Source organism: Clavelina lepadiformis, chromosome 8 (genome assembly GCF_947623445.1).
Source record: "Clavelina lepadiformis chromosome 8, kaClaLepa1.1, whole genome shotgun sequence".
Classification (NCBI taxonomy): domain Eukaryota; kingdom Metazoa; phylum Chordata; class Ascidiacea; order Aplousobranchia; family Clavelinidae; genus Clavelina; species Clavelina lepadiformis.
The window spans coordinates 14,487,037-14,507,863 of record NC_135247.1 but is presented as its reverse complement, the minus strand read 5'-3'; the positions used below and the strand labels follow the sequence as shown (position 1 = coordinate 14,507,863).

The window sequence follows — 20,827 nt, the reverse complement described above, 5'->3', positions numbered from 1 at the left end:
CAAACGTGGTCGTATCAATTGAGTTTCAGCACCCGCTTCGTCAAGGATTAGCCCATAGGAAAGGGAAAAAAGAACGCACGGATTACCCATTCGTATGGGCTAAAAAGAATATTTCCATCTCTTAAAATAATTGTTGGAAGGTTAATCGTGTTGGAATGAGTAATCCAACCGAGCGATAGGTCGAATAAGTAATCCAGTCGAACTGCTGTGGCTGGTCATCGTACGGTACGATTGGATGGCTTAGGCTACTGTTGTAGACTACTGAGATCTATACCGGTATGTATGGATAAGGTTTGTATAGTGATTGATGCATGTTGGAATGCCTTGCACAAACTATAAACGGATCTCACTAAAAATCTGAAAAGGCTGAAATGAACAAAATAGCCTAGTTTTCGATTTCAGTTCTTTCATGCGTTTGGTGTGTCTGGCATTAACGCTGCTTAATCGGTCCTGTTTCGTAGACAAGATATAGGTTATCTACCTCGGGCTTCTACTTACTGAATGTAGAATCCAAGCAAGTTCTAAAGACTGCTTAATTGTTGCACAGTGCAATGCACAATGGTGTTTGAACTGGCAATCCAGCCAACGATAGACCGGTACTCTAGTAGCCAAAAGTCACTTTTTTGGGTTTGCAGTGCTCATGCAATGTATTAAATTGAATTTTGGTAATTGCATGGTGCTTTTATTCAGCATCAGGTTGAAATAGTTTTGCATTCAAGCTGGTGTGATTGCATCAATTATATACAGGTGGCATACCACTGCTGTGGCATAAGGTCAAAGCGTTTCACAGCAATCAACATGGTTTTCTTTATTTGGCGGCTAGGATAGAAGTATAACTTCATATGTCATTTTAGTTCGCTTCCATTAACCTTTGTGGTAATCTTTAATTGCTCCAGCCCCACTTATCTGGCTAGCTCTTAAGCAAGTTCGGAATGATACACATATGTTTTTTATTGCTTGAATTTAGGTATGTTTATCAGAAGCACTGAACTGGAGCAAGCATTGGTAATACCCCAAGGGCATAACAATGGTAGTGCTACTGGGTAGTGAACACTGCCTAATTGCCAGCTCTAACCATTCGGCTACAAAGCTGGCTACTACTCAACATTGCTGCTTTCTTACATAACGAGCTTGCAGAGTACAGTGATCTTGTGTGATTGTCAGAGAACTTCGAAATCCTGAGTGGAGTGAATGAACAACTTAACATTGTAGTATTTCAAAAAGGAAATCCATCTGATATGCAGATCATAAGCAAAAGGCAATCATTTAATTTGTCTTGACTTTCGATAAACGAAGGTTTCAATCGTTCTCAAAGAGTGCTATTTGTCGATTATATGCATTCATGAGTTTGCAGATTATTACAAATTAAAAATGATAATAAACGGCCTCTAGAAAATAAATGTCTTGTGTAAAAATATCCCTGTTTTACCATCAGCCTGCTTCCTCTGAGCAAGATGTTATTTGGCAACACAAACTAGATGTTTGAGCTTGAGTCAAGTAACAACTGGGTAATGCTGCCATCCAAAAATTGATGACTATGTATTCCATGGGGAACATGGGGATACAATAGCTGGATATGTTGTAATCTTTATTTTGCAATCTTCTTTGTGCTACGTTCACAAGTTACACTGTTTGCCATTCCCTATTTTTACAGGGTTGAACAGAAACAACCATCTCCAGATAGCAGGCAATTAAGTCCCCCACGCCATCCTTAGCAGTGTAGAGCCAGTGAGCAATGGGTATCTTGATTTTATTTATCCGGCTTGCTTTTTTGCTGAGGCAAATAGTTTTGGGAGGAGCAATCAGAGTGGCTCCGCTTCATAATGTGCAAGGTAAAGAGTGACTCTATCGCACTGAAGCCCAGCAGGTTCAATGCTCACAAAAACAGAAAAATTGTCATGCTGTGGGGTTCTATAGGTCTACATCCAGTCACAGGACGCTGTTTACTATAACAGTGTAGATTTGGTGCCCAATGCCCGTTAGTCATTTTTTGACCAAAGATTTAAATTTTCTGCAAGGTGTCACAAGGTGAGCTGTTGATGTTAGCTTTAAGCTCACGTTTTGCTACCTTGGTGTTAGGGTAAATGGATGCTAACACTCATTGGTAGCTTTATTCTCCAATTTTGGATATATGCATTGGCCAAGGGTCAGCTCACTGTTTCCCAATTTTTGGCCGAGTACCCGATCTCTTGGTGGGTCGTTATTTAAGTTCACTCACCACTTGGCTCAACTGTGATGGGTAATTAATTATAAATTATTTATCTCCATTCATTAAGAACAATTAGTCTATTGGCAAAGATGCTGTCATTATCACAGTCATGTGTCATGAGGCAAGGTCCATATCTGCTGGGGACTCGCTCAGCATACATAACTTGCTCTGTTGACATTGTTTGCGCTTACTCAGTCATGTGAGTCACAGCAAGAATGCTGATATACTTCAAGACCTTCTATGGTAAACAAGCCACTAAGCGATACTGTGTAGTTCGTACCGCACTACACATCAGGGATGTTTTCAAACGTACCCAAAAAGGACAGGCATCAACGCAGACATCTGGGAAGTGCTTGTTGATATGCAGATCATGCTGTTAGTAGTGGCATCAAGTGAGATTAGGAGAAAATAATTTAAAGAGAGACAACAAAACATAGTGACCAACCAGCAGTCAGAGTAAGTCAGAGCACACGCTGTGGCAAAAACTGCTGTCCGAGAATTTTTCTGCTAATCGATGTAAGATGCTGCGCTTAGCGAAATTGATTACTTTTGAATGTGCTTCATTGCTTTTTAACTTAAGACAAAAGAAGGTTTTGTTAGATTATGCAGAGTTTTTTTGATGGTAATAATTATTGTCAACAGTAAAATATTTTGATTTGATTTCGTATTTTAAATTCTTAAATTAAAACTATTTAAATTTTTTAATTTGTTTGGAATGCAACATTATCCACCACCAAACATTGTTTGCCAGCTGAAATCTTCTGTTTGATGCACATTGTGAATGACTGAAACTTGGTTATTTTGGGAGAAACTTCACTTGGAAGTAAATACATAATGCATGAAGTTGTTTAATTTGGAAACGTTTTTTCATGTGTACCCCTTTACTGACCTTTGTTGTTGTTGTTGTACCAACTTTACCCTAGTTTGGGACCATGAAATTCTGAAGCCTGTCTTGACTTTTTTATTATCTGTTTTACATATTCTTGTAATTATTTCAAAATATACCACTACCTCCGACTAAAAAGTGTCAGTAAGATTTGTTCTACCTTTCCAAGAGAATGTTTAGAGTTATTACTGAAATGTGTACTTTGGCTCTAGTGCTCTTGATTTGAATCTTAGTCCATGCGAAAGCAACCATCTCAAGTGGCTGCCATCAAAATTACGACAAATAATAGGTTGTTGTTGTCTAAACGATTGCTTTTCTGCGAGGATTGAAAACAGCACTTCATTTTGGTGTAATGTTTTCAAAATAAAACTCAATTTCTTCCTGAAGCCACCTACTTTGTATGCTTTTCAGACCAAACATTTCAATTAAGAAAGTTACGATTAGCAAAGTTTTTGAAGGGCACCGGTTACTACAATATATATGATATAATGGATTTTAGTTAAAACATCCTCTTAAAAGTGCTTGTAAACAACTTGCCACCTCTTAAAAGCCATCCACTTTGAACAGTAATGCTGGCAATTTATTCTCAACTGCATTTAAGAATGGCCTATTTAAACAAAAATCTGGTCAAAGAAGTTGTGCAGATAAATGGCTATTTACTCCGAAAAACAATCGCTTATTACAAACAAATATCAAGTAAATTGATTTGGAACATTTGTCATTTCATGTCACAGCTACTATCGCTTATATTTTTACATTTTTATAGCATCAATGCCCATAACTTGGTTTTGCTGAGACAGACAATGACCTCACAGATTAAGTGTTTAATTCACATCAAAGTATGTGCATATAAGCTATTAGCCTAAAGAACATTGTGATATTGTAATACTATAGTGCTGTAGGAAAAGACTTACGTGTACCATATACATAAAAGGGTTGGCCAAACTTCTTGATAATCTTTGAAGCCTTTATGATTTGAAAAGGAGTTGCAGTTGGAACATGGCGCTTACTGTTGATTACCAAGCACCAAGAAAATCATATCTGTGCACAGTAAATTTTTGACATCTGTAAGACTTTAGTGTTGAGCGTTTGCTTTTAATGCAACATGTGCCCTAAGTTATATTATTTATTAGGACAACTATCTTTATGTGTGTATGTTCTATTCTTAATTCATATTGAGTGGTGATTACTTCTTACAAAACTAATTTTTATCCAAACAGTTTAGTTTATTGCATGTTTTAATTTTTGTAAAATTGTTAAAATTTTGTCGTACTATTTGCTCTTTTCTGAGTAACATGGCAAGCACTAGAAGATCTCGGTTAGTTCTTCATGTATAATAGCTAACTTATATGTATATATCTGTTGTATATTTAATTCGATCTTTGGTCATAAATAAGTAAATGTTAGTAATAGTATGGCATTTTTTTCATGTCACTCTGTTTATTTGCATGCAAGTCACTAAAAGTGTTAATAAAACGCTATTCTGAATTGCCGTCCAGATGGACGTAAGATATTTCGTGTAGATACAGACAAGCTGTGTTTTCAATTTAAAAAAAAAAATTTTTGTGTCTCACTTATTAATGATTTGATTTGCATTGTTCAGTAAGGACATTTCACAAAGCCAGCGGGATATGCTTATATCTTTGTGGGAAACAAAAGGTATGAGAACTGCAAAGTCAGAGCACCTCAATGAAGCAACCATTAATACTGGTTTAAGTAAAAACCAAATCAAGGTTATTCATCGTAGATTAAAGTTTTATTTGCCATAATTCATACTTGCTATAGTTATCAGCTCTTTCAGTATTACCGCAAGCTGTAGAACTGCACTCCCTGCTTTACAAACAAGTTACAGTTCATTACTGTAACTCTATGCTGTAATTTCCGCATGAAGTAGGCTATTATGATAGAACTCTGGTTGAAAGATGCCATTACGTACTTTAAGTTCAAAGATTGCAACAGTTGTCTTCGCCAAAATAATCTTGTTGGCTGACAAAAAGCTCTGTTCCTTGTCCGGGACAACTCTCCAACTTAAAGTAGTTATTGCATGTTTATTGCATGATCTTACAAAATGATTAAAGTTTGTCCCTTTCTCAGATCTCTTGTATGATGGTATGTTAAACTGCCACTACTAAATACTTTTGCCGCTTGTTTACTAGCGTTTTGACAACTGCTGTGTTTTAGCGCTGGATTTACAATTACAATGCATCAATAAGGCGAAGGGTTCAAAAAGTTAAACCTTTTCGAAAACGAAGAATCACAGGCTACAATCTATTTTGTTCTTCCATTAAGAAACAGAATATTGGTATTTTTAATACAGTTGCATGATTTCTTCCCAAATTTTCAAGGGAGAAGCTTCTAGACAGCATCACATGTGTTTCATTTAAGATATGTACAAGGTCTGATATTCTGGCTGGTTTGCTTAATTGATCGCTTGCTTCATTGAGTCATTAGCATTATGTCGTTAAATGCACAAATGTAGTTCTCACTGAAAATAATTTTCATTGTTTTTCACCCGATAAATTGCATTCATTGATTTCATGCTTACTGTGTTCGTTACTAAATTTGCATGTCGTAATTTTTTTTTCTCGGTTTGATTGTGAAACTTGTGTCACAGTGTTAGTTGGATTAGTGAAGAGCATGATACATAATGAATGATGCATGACTTGAAGTGCATGCTATTTGTGACCTCACATGATACGTGTGTAATGAATTTCCAAAAATGTGTTTACTGTTATGTTGGTTATTAGAAAGCCTTAGATATCGAAGATGTTAACATTGATTGACGCTGTTAAATCTTAAGAGGTGTAAGCTTCTACTCAACTTCAAAATTTACATAAATGAAGGTTTCACTATGTTAACAGCTGAACAATGAAAGTACTAGTTTAGACAAGTTATCAAAGTGTTTTGCATGAAGTAAGGTCTTGCCTGTTTTCAGTGTTCCTTACTTTCAATTTATGTTCATTTTTTTATAAAGCTTTCAAATGTTCTGTACTAATTTTTAATTGCTGTTTTTCAAGATTTCAAACTCTGGGGTAGCAGGTGGAGAGAACTTCCGAAGCAAACGAAACAAGTTTGGAAAGAGAAAGCAAAGACCTTCAATTCTGAAAGTTCCATACCACCAACTGAAATGGATGGAAATATGAAAAAAAAACTTAGACAAAATGCAATTGCTCGAATAATTCAAGCTGTATGTTGCTGTTCATATTATACTATGGTGTAACCGTGCTGTACACGAAACAAAGGTAACTTGTTCCTGTTTTAGTGTGGTGAACTTGAAGAAATTGGTGTGGCGGTTGGTGGAATGGCATTTGTTAACGATACATTCAATGCATTTGGAAGCAGGGATGTAAGGCCATATTTCTTGGAGCCAAGTGTTCAAAGTGGCTTTATTGAGATTTTACATGGCGGAAAAGGTAATTTTATGTAATTTACTGTGATATTTCTAAACATTTGTAAGAACATGATTAACTACAGTTACATTTACTGCAAGCATATATTAAAAGGAACTTTTATAGCACTTATTTTTTAACTTTAACTCATTGAAGATTTTTTTTGCATATGAACCTGAATGATATTAGTGTCATTATTAATCACGTTAATCATAAAGTATGAAAAAATTTTCATTACAAGTAACGTATGCTATATATTTGTATACAGCTTGCAGTACTTCAAGACAAAAAAACACCGAATTGCAAATGAAAGTTCGAAAAATTTTTAATAAGAAATATTGTAAGTCTTTTTATGACAACAAATTGTCTTTCTTTAGCCTAACGGTGTGAAATAAAAAATTTTATTATTAGTGTTGCGTATTTTTCCAAGCAATAGAATGTAATACAATAGAATTGATGCTAATTGTTTTATCTTAATTATATTAAGTTGTGTTTGTGCATGCCTTGGTATCTTTGCTCTGGTGCTTTACAGGTGAGACAATGCACAAATCCAATGGACGTATGCCGTATGCTAAAATTAACGAGTTCAGCATCACTGGAATGCCTTGTGGAATCCCCTTTCGAAATCCTGGCAGTTATGGTCCAGTCGATTGCCAGAAAATTATAGATGAGCAAGAAAATATTATAATTATGAAAAGGGGGTAAGTGATGGGATTTCTGTAATCTTTGCATGCATAAAGGGATTACATTGCAAATTTTACGCTGTGCGCTTTCTGTTATTCTTGTTGCTCTTTATAGTAATTTGGAGCTGGCAGAAAACAATTTAGTTCTTTTGGTGACAACGGAAGAATGTGAAAATGAGGAACATTTGCACTTTGCTGAACCAACACATAGAACAGTAGATTGGTAATTTGTTCGTGATTCAGTGTTATATGTATAACGAGTAAAAATTCCCGTATTATACGGAACATAAGGCGCACTTTAAATCCTTTTTTCTCCTCATAGATTGATCGTGCGCCTTATAAGCCGGTGCGCCTAATGTATGGATCATAATGCGTATGCGCATGCTCACAACGTATTTTAATGAGCTTTATACGGTAACACATGTGCCTTATAGCCATATGCCCTTATAGTCCGATACGCCTTATGTATGAACAAAAAACTAATCAAAGCAATTTATTGACAATGCGCCTTATAGCCCGGTGCGCCTTATGGTCCGTAAAATACAGTACATCATTTGGCAGTTTCGTTTTGGTAATGTTTGTTATTTTTACATTGCCGTACAACGGTGCAATGATTTCTTCTGACCAACCTATTGTGCTAATATACTGTACAGTATATAATTATATCACACACGTATTGATGAGCGGATAGTTACTTTTCGCTAATTTTCCTTATTTGTACAGTTAGATTTGTAGTGTGCCTCTTTTATAGTCTTTTATTATTAACGTAAGTTGCGATCATTCATTCCATTTTAGCACCTCATCCTTTATTTATGTCCGCATTTTCGTCATTGTATAAAGTTAACATTCGTTAAAATTGTTTGTTGTTTTTTTACCTATTTCACCGTCTTCAATATTTTCATAATTTTGCTTTTCACTTTTTGACTGCGCTTTCGGAAAATATACTGTGCTGAATCAAAGCATTTTTAGTGATAATGACTCACTGCTGTATTTTGGTACATTGATTTTCTATTAAGGCTTAATTTAACATTAACGTTTAACTTAATTTAACAAAATTCCATAGTAATATGGGGGTTCAATATCACTTTTCGTGACACTTTCACTAAAAAGTAGTTGCAATATGTGCAAAACTTTGATATGTAGCCTAAACGAGTCAAACTTGTAAACGATTACGTTAAAAGTCAATGAAGTGACGAATACAAATGGACGTAACATGATAAGAGGTTTCTTTGATAAGTTGGTCGCATGCTAATTTTGATGTGGCCACATTAAAAACAGAAGATCGTGATGTTAACTTCAAAATGTTACTCACACCTTTTTAGGAAGGTTAAATTAACCACTTTAAAAAGGACGCAACCTAACAATGAAAATTCTATGCAATATAAGTTGAAAGCTCTTATCTCTTATTGACGTGTGGGTCGAACACATTTCATCGTAATAATCTCTTCTGTCGTATGATATGATATTATGACCTGATATTATTGAAGAGGTAGGCGAGCTCAATCGCTGCAAGGCTATAAAATTCAAGTTTGTCATAAATATCTCCAACAATATCATGTCGGAATTTAAAATGCTTATTAACACTCAACATGCGTTTATAAAAGTAGCCTATAACCCTTTTGTTGTATGACATTTTGATCCTCTTTCTGGTTCACATGGTAAAACAAGATCAATAAAACGCATTTTTAGATCTTTTTGCCGGTTTTGCCAACTATTAAAATTATGAATAAGTTTAACGAAAAGAAAATTTTCTCAAATGGTTAGTTTTTTTTTATTAAATCTGTATTTTAATAAAATATCAAAAGAGAAACCTTGGCAAGACTTACAACCTACTGTTATTATTTATTGCATCGCTTCAGCAATTATAACTTTAAAACTTAGTGACACACCACATCACGTCCTTTACCGCCGTTCTTTTCTCTTGACGCTCTTTTCTCTTCTCTTGCAGAGACCCAATCCCAAGAAGCTAGCGCTGTGGACAGATCTATAAGCTCAATACTATCAATACTGCTCACAGTGTCTTGAACAATTTCGCTGGCCGGTCAGCTTAGTCAATACGCCCGCGCTTTTTCTCATCCAACACATTCGCCACGCAACTGACTGAATGCGGAATACACGAAAAGAGGGACCAAACTTGTTGGAAAAGAAGTGTCTGACCTTTAGAGGTTAGAAACCCCTGATGGCGAAAACATCTCTGGCCATTTCTCTCCAAATGACTTCGCTGCTGTGCTCTATCAAACAAAGCCAAGCAAGGTTCTGGGTCACAAAATTTCAAGAGCTTTTATCATCGTGATTTAGGGCCCGAAGATTTGTTGCCCCTATCTCTTTTGTGTGTCCTCTTGAAAGTCCGCAAACGCTTGGTCTACCCCTGCGTCGAAACCATAATCGACAACTTCTCCCCTGGTTGAATTCCAGGTCACCCGTATGACCCAGAACATCGCGAAAAGCTTCGGGATTAACAAAAAGGCTGGTGCTGCACTTCATAAACTTACAGCTGCCTATGATACAGTATGGCACCGAAGCTTTGCCTGCAAGCCGCTGCGTCTACTCCCAGACGAAACAGGTACATAATCCGTATAACCATGGAGCTAGTTTACAAACGGAGCTTTACCTTCACCCCAGGTCACAATAAACGAAACAAGCTATGACGCCTTAAAGACGGGATCCCACAAGGATCGATGGCACTCCTTCTTAAACATCTACGCGCTCTTCTGTCCAGTCCCCAAATAAGTCGGAATAACAGTTCGCTCACGTTTTGTCGAACTCGAACAGTTGGCTCACGTTTTGTCGACAACTTGAGTCACTACGCAAGAAACGAATATCCCGGATCGCCTTGAAAAGACAAATGATAGCTTTTGCTCGGGCACTAGGCTGCTACTCTCCGTAAAAAAGCTATGGTTTTATCGTTTTTGTTTATTAAGCGCTCTTAAACGATTAAGGCACACTTAATAATAAAAATTAAAAAAAATCTGCTCGTGTAAATGTCGGAAAGAAAAAAACACGGGTTTTTATCGGAGGAAAAAACACACACAAAACACATCTATAATCTTTAATTTACAGTTGCATTAAGGTCTGCTGGATTGGGTTCGTAGGTGTGTTCACATTTTTCGCATTGGAATGATTTAAATCTGTTATTGATACGTATTATCGAGAAGTTTGTACAAGTACATCTAATAAAGGCTGTTGTACAACGTTCACAGTAGATCGGTTGATGGAAATTCGGAGTTGTTTTCCGTGAGCTCTTGTTTCTTCGGATTCTAATAAGCTGTCCGCATGAGCAAGGGATCAAGCGTGATAGGTTAGGTGGTATCGAGGAAGCATCGTGTGGAATTTGTTCGTCCATAAATCCTGGTTCTTCTTGTTGTTGTTGTTCATCCGATTCTCCGCTTATGTTTTTTCTCTTGTTTCCTCGGATCTCGCTGTGTTCTCGCTCCGAGGATCCCTCATAGGAGTCGGGCTCCCGGCTATTTTCTTGTGGATTCTCTGTTGTGGGTCGACTCTTTTTTGCATCCTTGGCACTCTCTCGTTCTGTTCCTCGTCGCAGTTCTTTTGTTTCGGCAGCAGCATGGTCCACTGTGCTACTTTTGTTGGGGGGTGTTGCTGGTTTTTCATCGTCTGGATCTATAGCCCGCGTAGGTGTTTTCGGAAGTTCCTGTTTAGTCGTGTTGTCGGTACTTGGTTGTATCCTGTTGGGGCATTCTTTGAATTTGTGGCCCTGTTCAGTGCAGTAAGAACATGTTGAGATTTGCCCGTTGTAACTTACCGCACATCTCAGTTTTCCCAGGTATAGGTACGATGGGTGTTGGTGCCGCTCCATCGTCTTCTTGTTGACTTTGTATATCCTTCTTCGGTCTTTGATGCCATATTTGTCGACACCCAGTCGGGCTGGGGCTTGGATTTCGAATTCTTTGAGGATTTCGTCGAGGTCTTTCCACGTTTTAGGTCGACGTGCATTGCTCCTTTTTGCAATCATCGTACTCTTCCTTTCCGACAATTAAAGGCGAAATATTTGATAGACTGCCTACTGCCTAGGAAACGTGTCTGAGGCAAAACAAACATATGGCAAGTATATATGTAATGAACGTTTAATAACTGAAATGCGTACAAAAAATGGAAACAAATGCAGTTGAACGTAATTTTGTGGCATAACTGACTCAAGGACACGGGTTAAAACTAATTAGTTTAAGCTTCATCTTCGTTATCTGAACCTTCGCTTTCCGAGCCAAATTCAGTTAAAATGTGTTGAAGCTCAGATAAATTTATTGGTGATTCACTTTCATCATCTTCTTTCTCCATTGGGTCCAATTTTGCCATATTGGAAGTGCCTAGCTTCTCATTGAGCAGAGGTGTATTCGCTTGAAAAGGTACTGTGCCCTTAATGTCATTTATGAAAGAAAGAAGTTCGATCTCTGCTTGCAACTGATGGGTAACCACATATGGTTCCACAACCTCACAGCCTTCTACAAGATTAGACAGTATGTTTATTTGCTTTTGATAGAAGTTCATCACACTTGTCATATCTTCTTTTAAATGACACATTTCTTCTTTGCACCTTTCCCGAATGCAATGTTGTTCCTTGATTTTTTTTTCAATAAAACCAGGTATGTTTTTAACTGGCCCAGACCCGACAACCATTTCAAAAGTTATGCTTTTCATTTCATTTTGTGGAACATTCTGGTATTTATTATACATAGTAATCTGATGACGAATGTTGTTGTTAACCTTCCTGATGCTTCGCACTAGTCGTTGAACAATTGTTTGACCAGCTGAAAAATCATCATGTACAAACTTGAAAATAACAGAACAGTAGCTTTATCGATAATGTAACCCCATGCATAGTGCATGCACAAATTACCTGGGTATTTTTGAATCAAAGTAGATAAAAATTTTCTTTCGATATTTAATTTATAAATGTTCTCCAAAATTTCTGCTCTTTTTTTCTTCACAGCACTTGACAAATATTTAAGCATCATATCATCTTTTACATCCCAACGAATCAATATACCGTTTTCTACTTCAACTTTGGAAAGATGACTGTCAAGTCTACAAAACAATGCATACAATATGTAAAATAGAAGAACATGCAATACATCGATGAAGAAAGCATATATCATGTCCTGGCAAACAATACTCTTGGCAATTGAACTCCCATATACTGTATTTTCACCATCATTGTGTGGGTTTTAACTTTATCACAGTAAATTTGGTGGATACACTGTTGTTACTGTTTTATAAGCTTTTCTAAGGGTTTCTGATGTTGCAGCAGTGGGAAGTAACAATATTCGTTTATGTCTGGGGAATTATTGTAGTAACTCAATTTAACATTGATATGTCCTTCAGCTTACTTAGCAATTTGGTCAACTTTTCCAGAAAGTATTTCAGACGTTATTTCCTTGGTCAAATCTTCAACTTCTTCTCTACAAATTAACAAAATTATATAGTTTCCTATACAATTATACAAAATTCTATTCCTAAAGGATTCAGTACTTAAATTTGTATGTTCAACAGTTTCGCAATTTTCACTTTTGCAATACAACCCACAAACAGTAACTAGCGTGAATTTTATACACCACAAAATTGTATTGAAAAATGTATCATTCAGAAAACATTTAGTCAACTCACTTCAACCAATAGTATTCTTGAAGTTTAAGTGAGTATTCTTCTACCCAAGAAAAAGATGCCATTTCTGCAGAAGAATACGGCTCTGGTTGCAGAGCTATTGCTTTTAATTGATGTTGTGTTAATGTTCCTGTAAGGTTTATTGTATAATGTTATACTCTCATTTCTGAAAATAAATAACATGGAATATAATAATTCAAATATATGATACAAATACAAATATACAAAGACACATAATCATACATACCACCAGGGTAAGAAGCTGCCATAGCTTCTAATTCACTCTTGGCCAATTCCATTTTGCAGCTAGCTCTCTTCAGCTTGTTCATCAATGCACAACCTTTGAAACAGAGCTTAAAGCTTGTCATATTTGTTTTAGTTATTTAGTGCATGTTTGAAAGCTGAAGAAAAAGAAAACCTAAATCATGCAAGTTTACTTAATTGCGTGAAGATATCTTAAGTCAATCTGGACCAAATCACAAACAAGGCTTACCCAAATTTTTTTTGATTTTGCGCCCATAATGAATCAAGCCATCGGTAAGCAAATCAGTACGATGTTCCGGTTTCATCTCTTTTGAGATTTTGTTAAATCCACGAAGGTATGCCCATAATCGCTCCACAGTTTCACCATCCGTAAGTCCAAACCCGTCCAGGAACCTCGGGTTGAATTGTTTCTAAATTTTAAACAGAACAAAAAAACTGAGAGATAACTATCTCATTACACTTGAATACATCATTATATAAAGATTTTGTCATACAGACAACAAGTTTTTCAAAATTAGACCTTGATATTTTCGCTGAATTTCTTGTGCTCAGTGTAATAAAACTAAAAGACTTTGACCTAACAGTTGTACAATATATAGGTATAAAATATCATGTTTACCTGACAAGAGAAAATATGGCCATATGAATGAAAAACAGGTACTGCAAATGTTATTTTATTAAGAATTGCAAAGTTTTTTCGGACCTAAATAATAAAATCATATTGGAATTCAGAAAGAAAATCACAAAATCTTAATTATTATTTAAACATAAATGCAGTATTTTATGTAAGCAAAAATGATTAACTAACTTGCACATACAGCATCGTCTGCAGCATGCACTAACATTAAGAACACTAATGACATGCAATCAATGACCCAGGAGTAGATTGCTTACAAATAAAATATGTTTCGAAAAATGGGTTGTATACCTATAATTTAAACGTATATCAATGTTGCCATACTAACACAATATCATGTGTAAATTCTTAAAGGTATACCTGAAGATGACCTTTCAGTTTGCAAGCTATGTCATAGAAAACTCTTATTTTATTTTCGTTTCTTTCCAGAAGTTTTTCAATAGCTAAAACTGCATATGCTAGCCTGCAACAGAATCAGTTTTAAAAACATTGTTTACAATTACTAATACACAAATTCTACATATACCGTAGTAATACACCTTCCACAAAACAACTAAAGCAAGAATGTACACTTTACCTTTCACCATGTTTTAAGTCAAAAAACATTGTCGGAAACTCATGTTTACAACAAACACCAAATACACCTTTGATAGCCAGTTTACTGCTTTTAGATTTCGATCTAATGATGCTGCCTGCTTGAAAGTCATTGCAATTTTTGGACTAAAAATAATGATTCTAATTAATGCATAAGTATGCAGCATTTATTCTTATAAATACGCATTAAATTCCTTGAAATGTATAATAGGACCATAACAATATGATTGGAAATCAATTGTTGAAGTTATGTACTTGATTTAATATTTTTAATGCATTTTGGTACATACTGTTAAGAAATAACTTACAGCCGAGCCATATTTGTTTTCATCATAGGTGTCTACAAAGCTGTCGACTTCATTTTGGTTTAAAAAAAAAGATTGTTTGTGGTGAGGATCACAGCTTTTACTCCCAGACAAAATTCTTCTCACCAAACCAAAATTTGCATCTAAGCAATATGTCCGCATACCTTCAGGATTCTACCAACAAAACGCAGTTAAAGCCAAGCATTTACACTCGATCAAAGAGGCCTGGGAACTTTCAATCACACTTCTTAGCTTTACCCCTTCACATGCTGGACACAGGGTACCCGTATCTATATCATCAGAAGAGACCAAACCATGCAGATGTTGCAGCTTATAGACATGGTGTCTATATGCCTCAACCACTTCTTGTAGCAAAACTCTTGACAAAGACTTTACCTAAAACAAAAAAAAACAAGAAACATCCACAGGTTGTTTCGGATTTTCTTAGAAATACAAAACACTAAAAAGTGCTAACCCCTGCTGTATATCCAGGTACTCGCAAAAATCTATTTTCAAGAGCATGGCAAAATCCTTCAGTGGAAAGATGTTTTTCGAGACACAAGGCTCGAAAGTATTCCAATAGGTCAATGGATACTGCTAGTTTAGGCTTTTTGGGCGAACAGGTCCACAGATTTAATCTTAACAGAGTTTCAGGCTCACTCTCACAATAGCAAAATTGTACAGAAACCACATTTTCAAAACCTAAAATGCAAACTTTGCCAATGAACAAGAAAACAATGGATGAAAGAATGGCAGAGATGATTTATAATAAATGCAAAGGAATAAAAAAAATTATACCTTTGTAATCAACCACTGTAAGGTGTCGAGTGTAACTTGACTGACATTCATGACCATCAAATCTCTTCAAAAGTCGTACCGGAGTGACCATTTTGCAAAACATGTTACCCTGTAAAGTGTAAATAATACCATTAACAATGTGTTACAAGTAATATGTTGACTAAAATTGCAAGAGGGTGTTTGGATATTTTAACTAAGTGATATTGGTACATACACAAGAAATACAGGAATAGTTCTGTAAAAAAACTAAGTCTGTTTTAATCAACGATTTTAACAGGGGTAGAAGCTTACCGCTTAATTTTGTTTTCCTATGTGGTCAAATACCACAACAACACATTTTTTTGGTTTCGTGTAACATAGCTTCTACACTGAAATATTTAGGCTGTCTCAAAAAGCAATCATTTACAACCTTATCTTACTCCAACTGTCTTCTGTGATACATTGTGAGCAGAAGCAGCTAAACTTTAACGAAGAACTGCAAAACGTTTTCCCTAAATATATGCTTAACTTAAAATCTCCTTCACCACTTTAATTCTATAATTTCATCATGCCTGGATGCTTCACTTTGTTGCACAGAATTTTTTGTTCCAGATTTGTCTGAATAACTGCCTATCATTGATATAATTGATGACATTGAGCGATTTGAAACAACTTACAGCTAAAAAAAGAACAAGCACAAACATCATTCTCCAGCTACCAGTCTTGCTATTACTGATGTGGCAGAGACCTGGAGATGTTTGAGCATTTAAAAAGGTGTTATTAGTAAGTAGTAGTGGTATAATGGAAGGGCTCTGAAAAATGTGTTGGAGGGGAATCTTTTGAAGGCCATGAAATAAAATGTGTCATACATATGGCACCAGTATTGTCTTTTACTTTTTATACTTCAGATACATTTTTGACACATTTTGTATTTCTCAGCTGTGAAAATGTTTTCAACAATATTGTAAACAGAGATCTAAGTTCAACATTATTCGATACATTCCGGTAAAAATGTAGGAATAATTGCAAAGATACTTCGTTTACAGTATTAACCCAAACAGTTTTTACATTCTACTGCACAAAAAGCAACTATGACATTGTTGTCTAGACCAGTTTAAAGAAATGTAAGCTACTGTTTCTTTTCCTCTAATATTCTGCCAGTGACCACTTTTTCTTGTGGTAATTAATTAAAGGTATGATAAATTATTTTATGTAGACGAATGTATTTAACTTATTATATATATACATTTGAAATAATTATTGTTGATTATCAACAGACAAATTAATAAACATTTCTTAAGACTGCCTACAGCACTAAAATGTTTACAAACATTAATGGCCTTTTATATCCAGATAAATGAGTGGTCTTTTTGTGAATAACCTTTACAAAAATAAAGATATTTGTATATAATTATTATTTACCATCCATATGTCTGGCAAATGATACCAAACAAAAGAATGACAGTTATCCCAGCACTGACGACAGTAATATACATTTGGCCCACAATCTCCACAACGAATTATGTTGGCAACTTCTTCAAAGCATACACAGCAAGTACGTCGCTCAGGAGAATAGAGGGTTATGGACAACTTAAACAACTTTTCTTCAACTAATCGCCAATCTGAAGACAGCTTCTCTCTTCTGATTTTGTAATTTAAATTTTCTTCCAACTCTGTGATAACATGAAAATTAAAATGCAGTATTCAATATGACTGTTAAGTGATTATTTTCAGAAAAAATGTAGCATAAAAATGTGAAATATATTGTAAATCTCCTTATATTATTTCTTTCATTCACCTCCACAAGAACTGTTAACATTACTAGTGCTTGGTATTTCAGGATTTGTAGCAGTTAGATCACCTTCCACAGAACCTCTTGTAACTATGTGACTGTTTGCATTGGGTTTCAACGCTGGACCAAATGTTTTGCCAAAGAGGTAAACGGGTCGTTTTCTTTTTTTGGGTTCTTTTACCCAATATCGAAACTTAGCTTTTGTAATTCCCTATGCAATGGAAAAGATATATCAATATATTGATTACTCTAACCACTATTATTGCTGCCCCATGTAGAAAAAATAACAGGACTACCCTGATTTAGATTAACAAATTCTTGGTATTAACGCTTGAGATTGGTATGAAAAGAAACTAATTACTATCTTATTAGCTATCCCATTTAAACAGACGTTAGATAAAAAACGTAAAAAACATAGTAAAATATAGTAAACGTACTTACTCCTTTTATTTTTCCCATTTCTTGACACGTAGGTCAAGTTTCCATTTGCAGTAAACATACAGGCAAATTCTTGTGCTATAGATATTTTTGTCTAACAATAACAACAATAAATTCAATCCTACAAAGAGGGAGGGGTTATGTAAGAGTATGCAATATTCATTTCAAAGTTAGATCACTACTAACTCAGTTAGATTTTGTAGTGTAATTTGAATCAGCTGGGAAGCCTATATCTGAAAATAAAGCTAAAAGGAATACATTCAAATGTATATATAAAATATACTGCATATGATTGCACAAAAGTTGAGAATAACTGGTCTCAATAGCTGTCTCAGTTAAGAAAAAATTATGATCCTATGTCATGATTCATAATTTACAATACAGTGTTGCAGATTATAATTATTATTTAATGTAACTATATTAGCGACTTTTTCAAGTACTGTATGTATAAATTACCAAACTTACCGGTGATACGAATAAACAAGGCATTAACATGGAGGTACATACCATAGTGTAGTCTATTGTTTATGATACCTGCATACCATGGCAGCGACTTGCTTGCCCAGACAATTTGATATGATATATGCCACAAACATAAGGTATACATATCTCAGCAATATATTTAATACTTGAAAGTTCTTATCAGTGAGATGTGAGTCATCCACATCTTTTTGGGTCTGTTTAGCCAGTGGCAGTAGCCTACAATATATACTCATAAACAAGAAAACGTTTTCGTGCAAATAATTTTTGTTCATAAAAGGATTGCATAGGTTAGTAATAGCCCATTGGTTAAGATCTGCTCATGTAGACCAACAATATATAATAAAAATTGAGTAAAATTCTATCTGCTTATGAAGTAAGTAACATGGAATTCTAACATTTTAAATTAAATTTAAGCAATTTAAAGTAAGTTAAGTCTTGCACCACACTTTCTACTACGGTAACCAGCAAATATTTACAAGGTTCATTTCATTACAATTGGGTACACAGGGCCTGGAGAATGAACTATGCAAGACTCACAGGAGCTCAACCTGCTGACCCATGATGCTTAATCTAGCCCTTGAAATCCTGTAACGGTAACAAAAGTCTGTATGATGTGTGGAAGACCTTGATTTTCAAACAGTCAGTACTTATAAATTAGCTCCTGCACAAAATGCCAGCTCAAAGATGTAGCAGTTAAAGCACCTGGCTCAGCTTGCTACCGCTCGTAGTTAGCTATTTCAAATTCACTATACAGTTTCAAATTCGAGAAATACAATATAAAAAATTCAAATAAAAAAGTTGAAACTTAGACAAAAACAAGTTCAGTTACTAAACTCTAGTCACGCTGCGCAAAGATAAAGGTTGTGATTCTGTAACGAAAAAGTTGATTATTCTGTCTAACGCTGTAACCGTTAAGTTGAAAAATTCCAATGCATGCAATCAATGTTATATTCACAACTACCCAACTGTGAACCGTAAATACTGAGAAGCAAACCTTCCACGTGACAGACTAGCCAAACTGCCATTTTTCATATTTGTATTTTCTTACTTCGGCTACTGGCACCTAGTGAAATAAGTGTCTATTTCAAGACCCAAGTAGACTGGCAAAATACAAATAGCGTAAGCTGCAACCGACTAGGCATGTACAGTTGTAGTTTTTTTCTGAATTTAGAATCTGACCACACTGAAATCATTGCACCTTTCAACGAGATCTTAGAAGTGCAAGATGGCTGAAACTAGAATGACTAGGTGGAGGATGAGTAGGGGTGGGGTGGGGTACACTTTGCAATTTGGTTGGCAAAATCTAGAAACTGTAGCCTGTGTTTGCAAGAGGTAGTGTTTACATGTGAAATATTCGGGTGCAGCAAGCATAGTCTTTAAAAACCTTGATTGTGTAGTTGCCACGCATTCCACAATGGGTATAACTGGCAGTCGGTGAGATAGATGTCACCCAAATTGCAAAGTTAGGCACGAAAGCACCCAATATTGTTTTTCATAAACGTTAATGTCGCATATTGGGCTTGACAGCTTTCGGTGAATTTTCATACTTAATGATGTGGAAAAAAACTCCAAACTCAATTACTCAGCAGTTCGGGATGCTTACCACCACTAGCTGACAATCATTTACAAACATATTTAATATTCTACTGAAGTGTGTTTCAAAGTTAGTTATAGGGCATATAGGCCTTCTTGCAAACATTTTAGTGTGTCGGTGCAGTACTGGAATACTGGTAGCCTGTACTATACGGCCTACACTATATACCTATATAATCTGTAGGCATAAGTCATTTCATTACAAAGGACATTATGTAGGCTATAGGCCAATACAGGGTCCTGTATTTCAACTACCGCCAATTGTTTTAGGCCTATGTAGGCCAAGCACCCTAGCTTATATGCGGGATGACACTATTTATTACACTGTAGATGCAATGAAGTCACTGTAAATTCACGTATGCTGTCTGTTTTCTACACAGCTACCAGCAATGTGACGTGCCCAAATGGATTACTCATTCCAACACGATTAGCCTTCGAACAATTATTTTAAGAGATGGAAATATTCTTTTTAGCCCATACGAATGGGTAATCCGTGCGTTCTTTTTTCCCTTTCCTATGAGCTAATCCTTGACGAATGGGGTGGTTTCAGAGGTGATATGGTTAGGAGAATGAGTTTGCAAAAAAGTTGATTAAAGCTGTTTAGATTTTCATTGAAGTTAGAGTTAGATTAAAGTGTAGATTTTGTTTAAATTTAAGTTACTATGTTACAATAAGCTGATGGAATACAGTATTCTTGCTATTAGCGTCACCTTAGTGCGCTTATTACTTGAATTGAAATTGTTCTTAATTTTATGTCCAACCTTTTGAACTCAAGAGACAGAAATGTGGTGTCAGTATAATTAAAGTGTTCTTATACACAAATTCAATACATAGGCGAAGTTATTTCTTTGCAACAGGTGTTATCATACACGAAACCGCATTATAGTCACAGTCACAGTAGGGTAGACAATCTCTACGGTACCATGTTACCTTAATGAACGTTTCAGCGCTTATGTCATTTTTTTCTTTTGGTACATTGTTGACAAGCGAGGTGAAACACGTCAAAGGGCAAAAAGAAAAATTCCATTGTGGTTTTATCTTTTTAGTTCATTAATTAAGTTTTAAGTTTAAGTTATTAAGTTTTAAGTTTAAAAATAATTAAGTTTTTATTGGTAAATGAAATATTTTGTCGTTAATAGCAAAAATTATGAAGACGAT

General features: G+C 35.4%; 2 protein-coding genes across 7 annotated transcripts; one reads left to right on the top strand and one right to left on the bottom strand.

Moving 5' to 3' along the window:
• Positions 1–56: 56 nt before the first annotated feature.
• Positions 57–8,126, top strand: LOC143468751 (uncharacterized). Of its 6 annotated transcripts, none has more exons than XM_076966121.1 (7): positions 58–276; positions 968–4,413; positions 4,699–6,282; positions 6,358–6,508; positions 6,753–6,824; positions 7,017–7,185; positions 7,283–8,126. In XM_076966121.1, the coding sequence occupies exons 3-7, from the start codon at positions 6,223–6,225 to the stop codon at positions 7,392–7,394; spliced, it is 564 nt and encodes a 187-aa protein (XP_076822236.1). In that variant the 5' UTR covers positions 58–276; positions 968–4,413; positions 4,699–6,222; the 3' UTR covers positions 7,395–8,126. The 6 variants fall into 6 exon arrangements, with proteins under 6 accessions (XP_076822241.1, XP_076822236.1, XP_076822237.1 ...); XM_076966124.1 differs by lacking the exon at positions 58–276 and having other exon boundaries at positions 289–4,413; positions 4,699–4,828; positions 6,113–6,282; XM_076966125.1 differs by lacking the exon at positions 58–276 and having other exon boundaries at positions 289–4,413; positions 4,699–4,828; positions 5,277–6,282.
• A 3,110-nt stretch (positions 8,127–11,236) lies between these two features.
• On the bottom strand, positions 11,237–20,021 carry LOC143468885 (uncharacterized). Its single transcript, XM_076966349.1, has 16 exons — positions 17,597–20,021; positions 17,162–17,366; positions 16,786–17,036; positions 15,385–15,493; positions 15,062–15,288; positions 14,845–14,982; positions 14,590–14,760; positions 14,265–14,407; positions 14,048–14,150; positions 13,670–13,753; positions 13,280–13,460; positions 13,034–13,126; positions 12,790–12,916; positions 12,513–12,584; positions 12,023–12,210; positions 11,237–11,933 (listed from the first exon to the last, which is right to left on the bottom strand). The coding sequence occupies exons 1-16, from the start codon at positions 17,612–17,614 to the stop codon at positions 11,350–11,352; spliced, it is 2,694 nt and encodes an 897-aa protein (XP_076822464.1). The 5' UTR covers positions 17,615–20,021; the 3' UTR covers positions 11,237–11,349.
• Positions 20,022–20,827: the final 806 nt, after the last annotated feature.